This window comes from Eulemur rufifrons, chromosome 4, assembly GCF_041146395.1.
Source record: "Eulemur rufifrons isolate Redbay chromosome 4, OSU_ERuf_1, whole genome shotgun sequence".
NCBI lineage: Eukaryota > Metazoa > Chordata > Mammalia > Primates > Lemuridae > Eulemur > Eulemur rufifrons.
In genome coordinates, this window is record NC_090986.1 from 15,469,067 (window position 1) to 15,483,158 (window position 14,092).

Sequence of the window (14,092 nt, forward strand, 5' to 3'; positions counted from 1 at the left end):
CAGTAGGCAGGGCCCTTCTTTAAAAGGCAGGCTGTTCGAAGGTGCACATGAAACGCTGTTTCTAAAAGGAAGGGGACGCGCAGGGCCACGTGAGCACTAAACGCTGACCTGGAGAATTGGCCACTTGCTTTTTTCCTCCCTGCTGCTGCCCCAGGCTGGCCCCCACCGGTAAAAGATAAAGCAGGATCGAGGGTTGGCTGTCGCAGAAGGCAGTGCTCTTGATGGATGAGGACAGGTGAAAAGCAAGCCGTGTGGCTTGGGGCAGCATCAAAGTCCGGCCTCGGGATACATCTCCTTTCACATTGATTGCCTCCGTCTGCCCTTGCGTTTCGCTATCAGGCGAGGTTATTTGGCGCGTCAGCGTCTAGCCGCCAGTGAGGTCCTTGGCCCTGCTTATTTTTCTCGTGTTGAAGGGTCTCAAAGGCAGCCGTCAGCACCGGGTCAGCGCTGACTATCCGCGTTCTTCCTTTCTCTCTCCGTGCACGCAGGTTCCAGCACAGACGGCAACAGCGCCGGACATTCGGGGAACAACATCCTCGGTTCCGAAGTGGCCTTATTCGCAGGGATTGCTTCAGGTTGCATCATCTTCATCGTCATCATCATCACCCTGGTGGTCCTCCTGCTGAAGTACCGGAGAAGACACCGGAAGCACTCGCCGCAGCACACGACCACGCTGTCGCTGAGCACGCTGGCCACGCCCAAGCGCAGCGGCAACAACAACGGCTCCGAGCCCAGTGACATTATCATCCCCTTAAGGACTGCGGACAGTGTCTTCTGCCCTCACTATGAGAAGGTCAGCGGGGATTATGGGCACCCGGTGTACATAGTGCAGGAGATGCCTCCTCAGAGCCCGGCGAACATTTACTACAAGGTCTGAGGGCCACTCTGGCGGTACCCTGCTTTCCCAGAGGCAACGTACTGTCCCAACGCGCCCCGTTGCGGGTCTCACGAGCCCGCGAGCTGGCGAACTGACTGAAGCACAGCCCTGGGGCGGAGGGGACACACTCCTTCTCGGAAGAGCCCCGTTGAGCTGGACAGCTTACCTAGTCTGTAGCGTTTCGGCCTTGGTGAACACAAACACTCCCTGCAAGCTGGAAGACTGTGTAGGAGGTACCCACTCGGACTGCTGGGCCGGCGCCGGCTCATCCTCGAAGCCATGTGCTGCAGTCACTCAGGCCTCTGCGGAAGCCACGGGAAGGCAGAGAGCGCGGTGAGCCCCGCCCCCGCCCGCCAGCGCCCGGTGCCCGGGGCGCCACGCCTGGGGATGCCGGCCTCGCCTGGGGTGCGCCTCCCCCGCGGCGGCGCATACTAGACTTGTCACACGGACCTCGGGCTAATTAAAGTTTTCAAAGATCTCTAGCGTTTAGTCCTCACTGTCTCACTCCTCCTGTGACCCAGGGCCTGCAGCACCTCCCCTGAGATTGCCTCCACTCCACATTCTGCATCACTGACGGAGCACTCAAGCCTAGAGTCCCCTACCCCAGCCGTGTGCAACAGCAGCTTCAGTCGAATGGGTAATCCATGTCTAGCAATTGTGTTTGCTAATAAGGTGCCCTTTAGCCAGATAGCTAGGCCGTCAGCCGAGGAAGACTAGGAGTTCGTGGAACCCCGGCTGGGGCTGGGGAAGGGGCTGGCTGCAATCGCAGTTCACTGCTGCTGCCTCTGAAACAGAAAGTTGGAAAGGAAAAAGGAAAAAAAAAAAAAAAACCAATTAGGTAGCACAGCACTTTGGTTTTGCTAAGATTTAAGAGGCAGTAGGAGACACAACAACATACACAGTGGATCACAGTGCATTGGGAAGAATTCACTGTTATCAAATAGCGATGTGCAGGGAAAAAAAGAAGTCCCTCTTCATTCCGCGGAACAAAGGGGGGTATTGTTGGTAAAGGAACTGGCTCGGAGGGAAGGGAGAAAGTAGGCCGCTGATGATATATTCGGGCAGGACTGTTGTGGTACTGGCAATAAGATATACGGCTCCGAAGCTGTAGGAGAGTCGGTCTGCTTTGGCTGATTTTTTAAGCAGACTCAGCTGCTATACTTATCACATTTTATTAAACACAGGGAAAGCATTTAGGAGAATAGCAGAGAGCCAAACCTGACCTAGACGTTTAAAAGCCAAAGGTCAAACAGGCTGTAATTCCATCATCATCGACGTTATTAAAGAATTCTCATCTGTAAAATGTAGGTCAGATCCCCCTTCCCCTGAGCCCCCCTCCCTGGCTGAGCCTTACGACACTTTGGTTTGTGGCGGTGCTGCCTGGTGCAAGGCTGCAGGGTAGGTACTGAAGGAGGCCGCGGCGCCCGGTGCTCTGTGTCAAAGAGAAGCACACACGGAAAACCTCCTAGAGTCCTTAAGACGGAAATAAATTATGATGTCGAAGGGGAGAAGGAAGATAGGACGTATTTATGATAGCTATATAGAACACAAGGGATATAAGATGAAAGATTTTTACTAATATATATTTTAAGATTGCACACAGTACACACCAGAAGATGTGAAATTCATTTGTGGCAATTAAGTGGTCCCAAGGCTCCGTGCTTAAAAAAAAAAACAAACAAATTGGACAGCTCCTTCTGGGAAAAACAACATCACTCCAAAAATAACAATAATGCGAGCAAATACAAAAATAACAAAGTCCTCTGAAGGCATCTCACATAACTGCAGACTAGGAAATACAAGCCCCAAATACCAGGAAATCGATGTTACTGCATCACATATTTAACAATGACAAGATGTTCCGGCATTTCTTTTCCGTGTTGGGTTTTCCCTTGCCTTATGGGCTGAAGTGTTCTCTAGCATCCAGCAGGTCTCACTGAGGGGGTTTCGGCTGAAAGTTTGGCTTTGGCTCCCGCCCTTTCTCCTCCCCTCCCCCCGTCCCCCACCCCTCCCTTCTGGGAAACAAGAAGAGAAAACAGGAAACCTACTTTTTATGTGCTATGCAAAATAGACATCTTTAACATAGTCCCGTTACTATGGTAACACTTTGCTTTCTGAATTGGAAGAAAAAAAAATGTAGCGACAGCATTTTAAGGTTCTCAGACCTCCAGTGAGTACCTGCAGAAATGAGTTGTCACAGAAATTATTATTCCCTATTTCCTGAACCTGAAAAATGATGTTGGTCCAAAGTGCGTGTGTGTATGTATGAGTGGGTGTGTGGTATACATGTGTACATATATGTATAATATATATCTACAATATATATTATATATATCTATATCATATTTCTGCGGGGGTTGCCATGGCGACCAGCCGCAGTACATATGTAATTCTTTCCATCACCCCAACCTCTCCTTTATGTGCATTCAGACAAGATTTTCTTGTAAGCCATCAAAAGTTACTTTTAGGATGGGGGAGAGGGGCAAGAAGGGGAAAAATGGGAAATAGTCTGATTTTAATGAAATCAAATGTATGTATCATCAGTTGGCTACATTTTGGTTCTATGCGAAACTGTGAAAAACCAGATGGATTGATAAAGAGTTACCTGCAACCAATTGAAGTGTTCTGTGCGTCTGTTTTGTGTCTGGTGCAGAATATGACAATCTACCAACTATCCTTTTATTTGAAGTTGGTTCAGCTTTGGAAAGTTACTGTAAATGCCTTGCTTGTATTATCATCCCTAGTCACCCGACTTTGGAATTTGCACCATCATGTTTAAGTGAAGATGCTGTAAATAGGTTCAGATTTTACTGTATATGGATTTGGGGTGTTACAGTAGCCTTATTCACCTTTTTAATAAAAATACACATGAAAACAAGACAGAAATGGCTTTTCTTACCCAGATTGTGTACATAGAGCAATGTTGGTTTTTTATAAAGTCTAAGCAAGATGTTTTGTATAAAATCTGAATTTTGCAATGTATTTAGCTACAGCTTGTTTAACGGCAGTGTCATTCCCCTTTGCACTGTAATGAGGAAAAAATGGTATAAAAGGTTGCCAAATTGCTGCATATTTGTGCCGTAATTATGTACCATGCATATTTATTTAAAATTTCGTTGTCCAATTTGTAAGTAACACAGTATTATGCCTGAGTTATAAATATTTTTTTCTTTCTTTGTTTTATTTTAATAGCCTGTCATAGGTTTTAAATCTGCTTTAGTTCCACATTGCAGTTAGCCCCAGAAAATGAAATCCGTGAAGTCACATTCCACGTCTGTTTCAAACTGAATTTGTTCTTAAAAAAATAAAATATTTTTTTCCTATGGAAAAAGCGCCTTCAAAGTATTTTCCTTTTCTTCTTTTTTTTTCTTTTCATTTTTTAATTTCATTTTTGTTTCTTATTTTAAGTTGCCTCCTTTTACTCTGTTTCTCCAAAGTTATGCAGAGACATGATGTCCATAGACATTGTGTGTCCACCTTTCAAATCAGGACATTACACATAATGTGAATATTAATTTTGCTAAGAGCCATAAGCCCATTAGTTTCCCTGTAAGGCCACTGAACTGACCTTTTACAGATAATATTTTGTAATAAAGTTTTATAAAATCCTAGTCATCCTGAACAGCAAATGTCTCTAGTTGCACCTGAGTTGCACAGTCGGAATAGTCACCGACAAAGTTAGCTGTGATAGGAAAAAGAGGGAAATGTACACTTATCTTGCACTTAATTCCAAATTGATGTAGTTTCCATTTAAGCAAAGTATCCTACCTACGGCTTCATTTTTCTTCACATCCTAGAGAGAAGGAAAAGTCAAACATTCTTTGTAAAAATTTAACATTGATGAAAGCACGTTTGGTGATCCTGGGTTAAGGCAAGCCGGAGGCCAGCTGTGAGTTGTGAGTTTAACCAAATTGTCAATAGGCACCTTCCTGGGGAGGGTTTCTGTGTGCTCTGAGGGTGGGAGCATTTTCCAGGCCTGCTCTGACCATCATACTTCCTGGAGCCTGGAGACCTGAGTGCTAAGGTCTCCATCTCCATTATCTCAGCGTAATCCTTCCCATGAGGAGTGTGATATGATCCTTTAGGTAGGGAGGATAAGAAAGGCCCCTGAAGTCAGGAAGCAAGCCGGGTTTTCCAGGCCTGATTGACCTGCCCAAGATCACACCCCTAGTAAGCTTGGAAACCAGGGATCGCTGCAGCTTAGCACCATACTTGCACTGAAGGAATGTTTGTTAAGTAAATGCTTTCCTTCGTTAACAACAACAACAAAAATCCCCAGGGGCCCACAGTTTTAGTTGACATTAGAAATTTACTCCCCCAAGTTTATCTTGCTGCCCCTAACTGCCCTGGGAATCCAAGCTTAGGGGCACAATTTACAGCCAAGTAACTAAGTTGAACACTCGACTCTCCCTACCAAGATCACTTCTGATTAGTCTGGGTGATAAAAAGAACAACAGTGAAGTATTGTGTTTTCAGCTGTTAACTTTGTGGCTTCTATTACCATATAAATTACCAAATAACACAATGTCCGTTTCTACCTTATTTCTGAGACCACATTTTCCAAAGTGAGCAAGCCAAGCTCAGCTAGGGGAGAAATAAGTTGTGTCCAGTTGTTATTCTGTTCAACGGGGAAGAAGGAATCTCACATACAGAAGCTTCTCGCAGAAGTTGTATAAACCAGATGCTCTTTGTTCTGTCTGAAAGGTAAGCCCAGCCCACTGTTGAGACATCACCACATTGCATTGGCAAGCTTTCTTAGCTGGCTGACTGGCTTCTTCAGAACAGCCCTCACTATTATCAATTCCCTTTTTGGCAAAACAGTTGCCCATTCAAACCCTGTGATAAAAGGTTTGCAATGGAAATGAGAAAAAAAAAATCAATAAAATATCTCTCGCTGGGGTAACTGCTGTCCAGTTTATTGTCAGTCTCTGGAACCAACCCAGAGAAGAATCAGCAAAATAAATAAGTAAAAAATCCACAGTAGTAAAAATCACTTTCCTTATGTATATGAAAAAGGACAATTACCCTACTTTTTTGGTTGGGTAGCAAATAGGTTTTCAGGTGGCTCAGAAGGTGACATAATTGCTACTGTAGCACTAAAGACACTGATGTGACTGCTCTGCTTTTGATCTTTTTATTTCCTATGGATTTAGGATTATGTGTATAATATTTACCGTATATTTGAAGGCAAATTTTCAGTGTGGTAATGGGAGTATTTCCTACTCCTACTCATTATGCTAGGTAGAGAATCATTCATCAGTGATCTGAGGGAGGTTTTAAAATACTACATCTATTTGTAATATAGTAAACCAAGTAGGTGAGTTAATTTTTTATTGATTAAACTGTGCCCCATAAGCTAAAGATACATTCAGCATAAAGATTTTATACTTGGATAAATTGATTAACGGCATCTCTTAAAAACAAATCTTCATATGAAGCGAATTGTATTTTAAAAAAATATCAACCCTCTCAAAAAAATCTCCAGGTATATAAATGCCTCCAGGCACAAGGGAAGTAATACTAATTATGCCAACACAGCTTGTAGCCAGTGGTAGATAGTTAATAAACTAAACGTGTTGAATGAATGAAAGGAGAGACCTGGCTTCCAGCTCTATTCCTGCTACTGACTCACGCTGTGACCTTTCAGCAAATCCTTTTACATTCTCTGCCTCAGCAGTCTCACCTGTAAAGTGAGAGGGATGGACTGTAAGAGATTGAAGGTCGACTTTGGCTTTTCACGGGATTTGAAGCACAGCCATCACCATTTGCAGCTGCACAAAAATATCTTGATGCAAGCTTGTGTGTGTCCTGGTGTACCACAGACAAAGCCCTGAGGACCACGGAGGTGGTTCCCACTCAACCTCCGAACCCCTCTTTTTGCTTTACCCCACTGTCCAAACACTGCTGCCACCAAGTCCCCGCTGCTGGGACTCAGAGCTCTGCGGCCCTCCACCCTTCCCTAAAATCAAAATCCCAAAGGCTCTCTAATAGCTAACAGTTTATACACACTGGGAGCAGAACTCTTGTGTTGTCAGGCCCCTATCTACAATCATTAAGTGGAATCTTTTATCTTTATGTAAAAACATGTTCAGGTCACTACACACAGGGGCTCCACACAGCCCACACTGTCTTCCACCTGGATATTATTTTTAAGGGCCGCTATGAGCCGGGCCACGTGGCAGGTGGTGAGGGTGCCGTCTTCCAGCAGCTAACGTAGCCCAGCTTCCCTTCGTCTTCCTTGCAGACTTAAGATTAATTTACTTAGTGTTTAATTTTTTTTCATGCTGGTATCTGGAACACATCCTTATCTCTCCTTTATTATTTATACTTCTGATCTTGTAGTCTGTGGCACAGAACTGTATAATTGAAAAACATCTTTTAGTTCATAATGGAGTTATTATTTCTTAAGTAAGTGCCATTCGTGCTTAATAAAGAAATTAGAGGGTTTCATGTGTGTATATGTGTGTGTGTGTGTGCTGTTTTTAGATTCATGAGGACTCTTTATCTTAAAAAGTCCAAGAACAGGAGGGGAGATAAATGTCATCAAAGAAAATGGCTTAAAATCGACTGGAATCTTAAACTGAACACCACAAGATTCCTCTTTAGGTGTGTCATTTTTGAGGAGTGGCTTCACTAATGCAACATTAAAGGAAGGGAAAAAAGTACTGGAATTTAATGTGTAACTGTAGGATCCAAGTGGGATAAGAAAAAAATGCTGCAGGAGGAGCTCCCAGCTTGCTGTAGCTCCCACCCAGCCTCTAAGTATTTGGTCTCTTAGTTCTTCTTCAACTGAATTATCTGCAAGTTATTCAAGATGCCAACAAAGATGTGAGAGCCGTTTCTATAAACATAACTCCAATTTTGTTGTTTTACATGAGTAATTCAGCATAGCTTAATTCCCTTTACATACTGAGAAAGCTTACAACTTATGGAATCTGGGACACCTCTGTCTGGAACTGCTGGCTCTTCGTGTGGCCCCAGGCAAATCACGTAGCTGCTTTCCAGCTTGGGCCAACCATCTGCGATGTGGATTCTTTTGGATACTCAACTAGACTTCCTAAGGTTTAATTCAATTACATGCTTCTAATTCTGAAGTGTAGCTTTATAAAACAACAAATCCAAAAATATCATCTCTTTAGCTTACCAGCAGAGAACGCTTACAGGTTAGTAGAGAGTCATCATATACAGGCAGATACAACACTGAGTTCAGCCACCCTCAGCCAGAGCCTCTTTATCAGACTGGTCCAAAACACTAAGAATGAGTCCACCCAAGCAGACTCTTGCTTATCTACAAGTCTAGAAGCTTCTATATAGTGAACACACACATGCATGGACACACATACACATTACTTTGTTCACTTGTACAGCATGCATCTATTTAACACTTAGTATATGCCAAGCAGTGTGCTAAATATTGGAGATTACCACATAAAAGACAGGCTTCCTCCTATTAGAGAATTTAGAGTCCAGACAGCAATTTAAAAACTTTTGTGCATAGCAATTAGGCATCCCAGATGCATGTATGAAAGGAAGCAATGGGCTTATAACCCCTCTATTTTTGTATTCCGTGAGCATCTTTTTAGAAAGGTGTTTGGCTATCAGTAGCCTTCTTTTCATCCACCTATGTCTTCTGTTGTGGTGGGTTGAATTTCATTCCTTTTAAATCTTTCATTATTTATATACCAACTGGCTGGTTAGGATGCTAAATTTAGAATAACTGTTCTGTTCTTCAAAATGTTTTAGGAGTTTGTCTTAAGTGCCTGCCTCTGGCCTTAAAGGGCAAATCAAAAAGTTTCCAATTGGTTTCCAGCCCACATTACAATGTGCATGTGTATTTGAAAGACTGTTTCTTGGCTGTAATTGGTAGTTTTCCTGTAGCTAGTTCTGAGGAAAGAATTGCAGAGAGCTTTATGTCTGCTAACAGTAGTTAGTGCTGAGCTAAAAAACAGTAGGAAAAAAGTGAAGTCTGAGCATCTGGGATGTTTGCCAAAGCGACCTACAGGCTACGTGCAGCATAAGCATTTCAGACTAGCGGGCACAGGCTCCTCCTGCAGAAACCCAGGTCCCTGCCTTTTAACTTCCCTCCTTGCAAAAGGGGAGGAAGAAGATAAGGGTCTCCTACCAACTCCCTTAAATATTTCAGATAAATATAATGACTGTGTTAATCACACTTTAACTTACACAAGTTTATTCCTCCACACTGTTGGCCGAGTGTCAGGAAAAGACGAGAAACACACCGTTTTCCAGGAGCACATGTGTCAGAAGTTCGTATTGTGTGCAACAGTCACACGCAGGTTTTAAAAAATGTCTCCTAAACATGGTCGAAGCACTGTTCACCATTTCCAACGCTATGGGCTTCCTTGTTAAACAATGGAAAAGATACCTTGATGGTTTGTTCTCTGAAGCTCCCACACCGCACTGCGGGGACAGGGGTTTTTGCTGCAGAGAATTATTGAAAAAGTGGAAAAATTTTCCTACTTTGGAGTTTGTGTGTAACACAAAACGAGGAGGACTCATAAAGCCTTGTGTGCTGTGATCATTACACTCAGGGAGGGGCAGCTGTCAACTGGAAAGGCGGCATGCCTACCCCACCCCTTAGAGAATGACCTGGAGGGACATACTTTCTCCTTGAGTCACCGCTAGCCCAAGGACTCTCCAGGGCATGGATGAAAGTCATGTGGCTTTTCATCCTCTGTGCGTTGTTTTTAAGAGTCTCATTCATGCTAACTTTAAGAACAGATTCCAGAAAAGTGTTTGAAATATGGCAATAGAATTTTCTAACTGGCATCACCAGCCAAGCAGGTACCGTGATTACGACAGTGATTAAGCAATTTAAAGAGTCTGGCAATGCTTTATAAGGTTGCCCCAGCTTTTTATAAGACTGAGCAGGAATCCTTTTAGAGAACGTTTCTATTGCAGACTATAGTCACCAGTGCGTTCTGTGATGTTTCTTGGTTTCACATGTGCATGTCTGATCGCCGACATCTGCACACGGCGACCTCTGAACTCAACATCAACCCTAAGGTAGAGAGAATGGAGATATGTGAGGCTCTCTGTTCTTGGGTTGTGTGGTTTTGCTCTTTCTGTTCCTTTGTATTTTTTTCTAGCATTTTACTTTGAAAATGTTCAGATATACAGAAAAGATGAAAGAACAACGAACCCCCATAATAATCATGTAGAGTCAATAATTAGCATTGTGCACATATGTGCATGCTTGGTGTGTGTTTCTACATACATCAGCACATGTGTGTATATGTACATGGATGTGTCTACATGTTATACACACTCAGTTCTTTGGCTGAAGCATTTGTAGACCTCGTGATGGTTCCTTCCCCATCTCAGCATTTCAGAAGACAGAATCCTCCCCTGTAACTGCAATGCCATTATCAATCGTGAGAACATTAACCAGTATTTTATAATATAATCTATCTAGTCTACTAAATTTAACTTTTTAGCTTTTTTAAAATTTTGGATTAAAAGTAGTATTGTACTTGTATATGGTTAAAAATCATTTTTTTCCCATCCCTTCCTCCGTCTCTTAAAAAACCATCATAAACAGTCTCTCTTGTCTATTTGTTCAGAAAAATATTGTATGCACCCACTTGCATATAAATGCATTTTTAGAAAGTGATCACTATAGAGATCACATGATACACGCTGTTTTATTTCATGCACTTTTGGTAAATAATACGTCCTAGACATCTTTCCTCATCACTACATTCAGATCTAACTTTTTTTTTTTAAAACAACCACATAATATGTCTTTTTATTGAAATCATCAGCTACTGGCAAAATTTGGTTTTTAGACCCCTACACATAATACCTCATGAACATCTTTTGGTTTTTGGCAGAGACAGTAGAGGTCATCAGATAATCGAGGGACTCCCCCATTTTTCCAGCTTTGCTTGCACCTAGTTTAAGGGCAATGGACCATAATTGGAATGGTTTGGGGAAGCATGAAAGAGCAGGTATGGGTTCTTGTTTGTTTGTTTGTTTGTTTATTTATTTATTTATTTATTTTTAGGGACAGGGTCTCACTCTGTCACCCAGGCTGGAGTGCAGTGGCACAATCACAGCTCACTGCAATCTCAAACTCCTAGGTTCAAATAATCCTCCAGCTTCAGCTTCCCGACCAGCAGAGACTACATGTGCATGCCACCACACCTGGCTAATTTTGTCTTGCTATGTTACCCAGGCTGGTCTCGAATCCCTGACCTCAAGAGAGATCCCACTTTGGCCTCTCAAAGTGCTGGGATTACAGCTGTGAGCCACTGTATCCAGCCAGCTATGAGTGCTTCATGTTCTCCTGTCTTGCTGCAGTGACTGATGACATCACAAGTTCTACACTGCACAGCTCAACCCGTGGCCAGCCTGGGTTCCCAAGTGAGCATGTGGAGCAGAGCCTCCTGCCCATCTGGGGTACTATGTCCTGTGTGTGAGAAATAAAATGTACGTGCTAAGCCAGAAGATTTGAGGGGCTGCTTGTTACCACAGTATAGGCCTACCTATCCTTACACACACTAAACATCTCAAACTTTCCCAAATATATCCTTAACCTAAATTCTTAGTGGTGGGATTGCTGGATGAATGGAAATGCCCTTTTTAAATTTTGATAGGTACTGCCAGATTGCCTTCCAATTCCCTTCCTCTTTCTTTACTGGTTTAAACATATAACTTGTGTTCTACTCCATTGCTTCCCTTCTCTGGTTTATTTACATTTTTACTCTATGTTGTGCTTTAAAAGCTACAAGAGGCAAATAGGATGAAAAAGATTAATACTAAAAGAAGCCTTTTGTTTTTGTGTGTGTGTTACTGTGTTTAAAGTAATATCTCTGTTTAAGTAACAACTTTGAGACACTATGTATAACTTTGGTGCCAGCTCTGAAATTAGAAATAAGTCAAATAAATAAATACATATCAAATATTCTGAAACTGCCACTTGTTGCAGTTTTGTTCTCTTTGCTTCATAACTCTGGATACATGGAGCTCATTCATTAGTGTGTCCGCTCCTAATGCAGGACTTAATATCTGTTAGTGTGTCCAGAGCCTGCGACCTTGAGAACATGATGCACAGAGACTTGTATTTTTGCTTTTAAGAGAGAAGAGGCCTAAGTATAAGCCACTTAATCACAGTCAGTTGTCTAGATAGTGCAAATAAAACTGAGTATTCAAGATCCAATACAATTTCATCTAATGAGATTTAGGCAGTAATTCTCTCACGAATTTGATAAACTTTGTTACTTCTTTCTTTTTTTTTTAACCAGTAAGAAGATGTGTTAATAGCCATACAGAAAGATCGAGAGACATGTGCTTTATTTATTTCACTATATATCCACTGGGTATTGCCCCAAATGTCTCCTCATTTGCCTAAAATTGTGCTAGAAGCTTTGAAGGAGACATCAAAAGCACATGAGATACAGCTACTATCAAAGTAGCAATCATAGCCCACTACGGGTAATCTTAGTTTTCTAAGAGAAGCATAATCTTCTTACAAAAATAAATTTTGCTTATTAAAACAATAAAACTTTAGAAAAATAAGTCATTGTTTAAAGAATTATGATGATCTACTAAAGGAGCTCTGTAAACTTTGATGCCCTATTTTAAAATAGAGCTTCCTGTACCCGAAGCCAGAGGTTCAGGTTCAACAGGACTGGTGTGATCCAAGAATCTTTTTTTCCCCTGTAAGCATAAAAGATTGCTGGCATGTACGTGGCTGATAACAGCTTTAAGTTTTCTCTCTCATGGGCCCAGTCTCTTCAATGAAGGGATGAAAACTCTCTAACATAATTTCAGTTACTAGCTATGAAAGAGGAATGAGGATAAGGAGTTACGTGTGTTTCTGTGTATATATATATATATATATATACACATACGTGTATATATATATATATATTTTTTTTTTTCTTGGACAATAACTTAGATCTAGAACTGGAACTTAGATCTCAAACTCCTTAGATCACACCAAGCATGTGGTGGCCAACTTTGTCTAGGAGAAGCCTTGACTAATCCTCAACTAGCTCCTTTTATGGACAAACACCTACTCTCTCTCTCTGTCTCTTCAATGTGTCTGGGCCTTGTTTGTCTGCACAAAATACAGATGGTTTGAAAATAGATCAGAGATTTTAAACAGAGAGATTCCCAAAAGGATCAGCCCTTAGCAAAGTGGTGAAGCTGATTTTGAATGAGTTGAAATCTGCTTCAATTCTTCCTCCCAAACCACCCAGGCTGCACGTCCTGGGCCTTCTGAGTTCCTCTCGCTCCTCCTGGCCAGCCTCCCTTCAGAGTTGGCTTTGGCATGAACCACGCCCACTGAAGTCTCCCTGTTTAGTATCTCAGTTCCTCCACCCCAAATTTCAACTGTCTAATCTGATGAAGAGTTTCTAAAGGTTAGAAGGCCTTGCTCAGGAAACATATGGTTTGTTTAACTCGGGCCTTCTGAAGACAATGCCCCTGTTTTTCTTGTTTTTCCCAATAAAATGTCAGCTCCTAGCAAGTCAATACAGAAATATTTTTCTGGCAATGAACGCTTCTCTGCAACATTCAAACTATGCCTTCGTTGTCCAGATGTAGGTCTGGCTTTGGCTGTAGTTCCCCAGAACAGCAAGGATAAGCGTAATTTGTTTTTCTTTTCTTCCTTCCTCTTTTTTCACACTATGAACATTCTCAATTTTTTTTTTTTTATAGGAACTGAGACACTGGGTGAGGCTTTTAATTATTTCAGCAAACACACACAATCAATAGCTAATGGTGATAACCAAGAAGAGAGAAAATGGAGTTCGTTTGTTTTCTTTTAGGTTCTTTCCCTTTCTTTTTGCCAATTTCCACATGCAGGGAAATAGCTCCTAGGGCTTGCGTTCTGTGGATCTGAGCTACAGGAGGCTTCCATAGAGCATTATCAAAACACATTAGAAAAAGATCAGATTGCAAGGAGGAGCAGGCTTGGCCAGCCGGAGGTATCTCCCCCTGTGTTAGGAATCCAATGGCAGCAGCCCTGTGCAATGCTGTTCATTACACCGCTTTCCTGCATCCTGCACTGCACAAAATCTGCAAGTGGTGGCCTCCCTGTTCAATGCAGACAATGCCGTATCCGATATGTAAAGGGGCTCTTTAAAAAACTCACTGTCATCCTAGCATGGCGACTGTAAAGGATAGCTGAGCATTTCCATCGGAGATGGATTCGATGGGAACCCCCATCCGGCTGCTCCTTAGCTATGA

General features: G+C 42.4%; 1 protein-coding gene across 3 annotated transcripts in view; it reads left to right on the forward strand.

Annotated features, from left to right (window-relative positions):
- The window catches only part of EFNB2 (ephrin B2), a 44,871-nt gene extending 40,663 nt beyond the window's left edge, over positions 1–4,208 (forward strand). For all 3 annotated transcript variants that reach the window (XM_069467040.1, XM_069467042.1, XM_069467041.1), the window contains one exon: positions 489–4,208. In XM_069467040.1, the coding sequence (XP_069323141.1) occupies positions 489–877 (389 nt within the window). In that variant the 3' untranslated portion in view covers positions 878–4,208. The remainder of the gene's footprint in view (positions 1–488) is intronic.
- Positions 4,209–14,092: the final 9,884 nt, after the last annotated feature.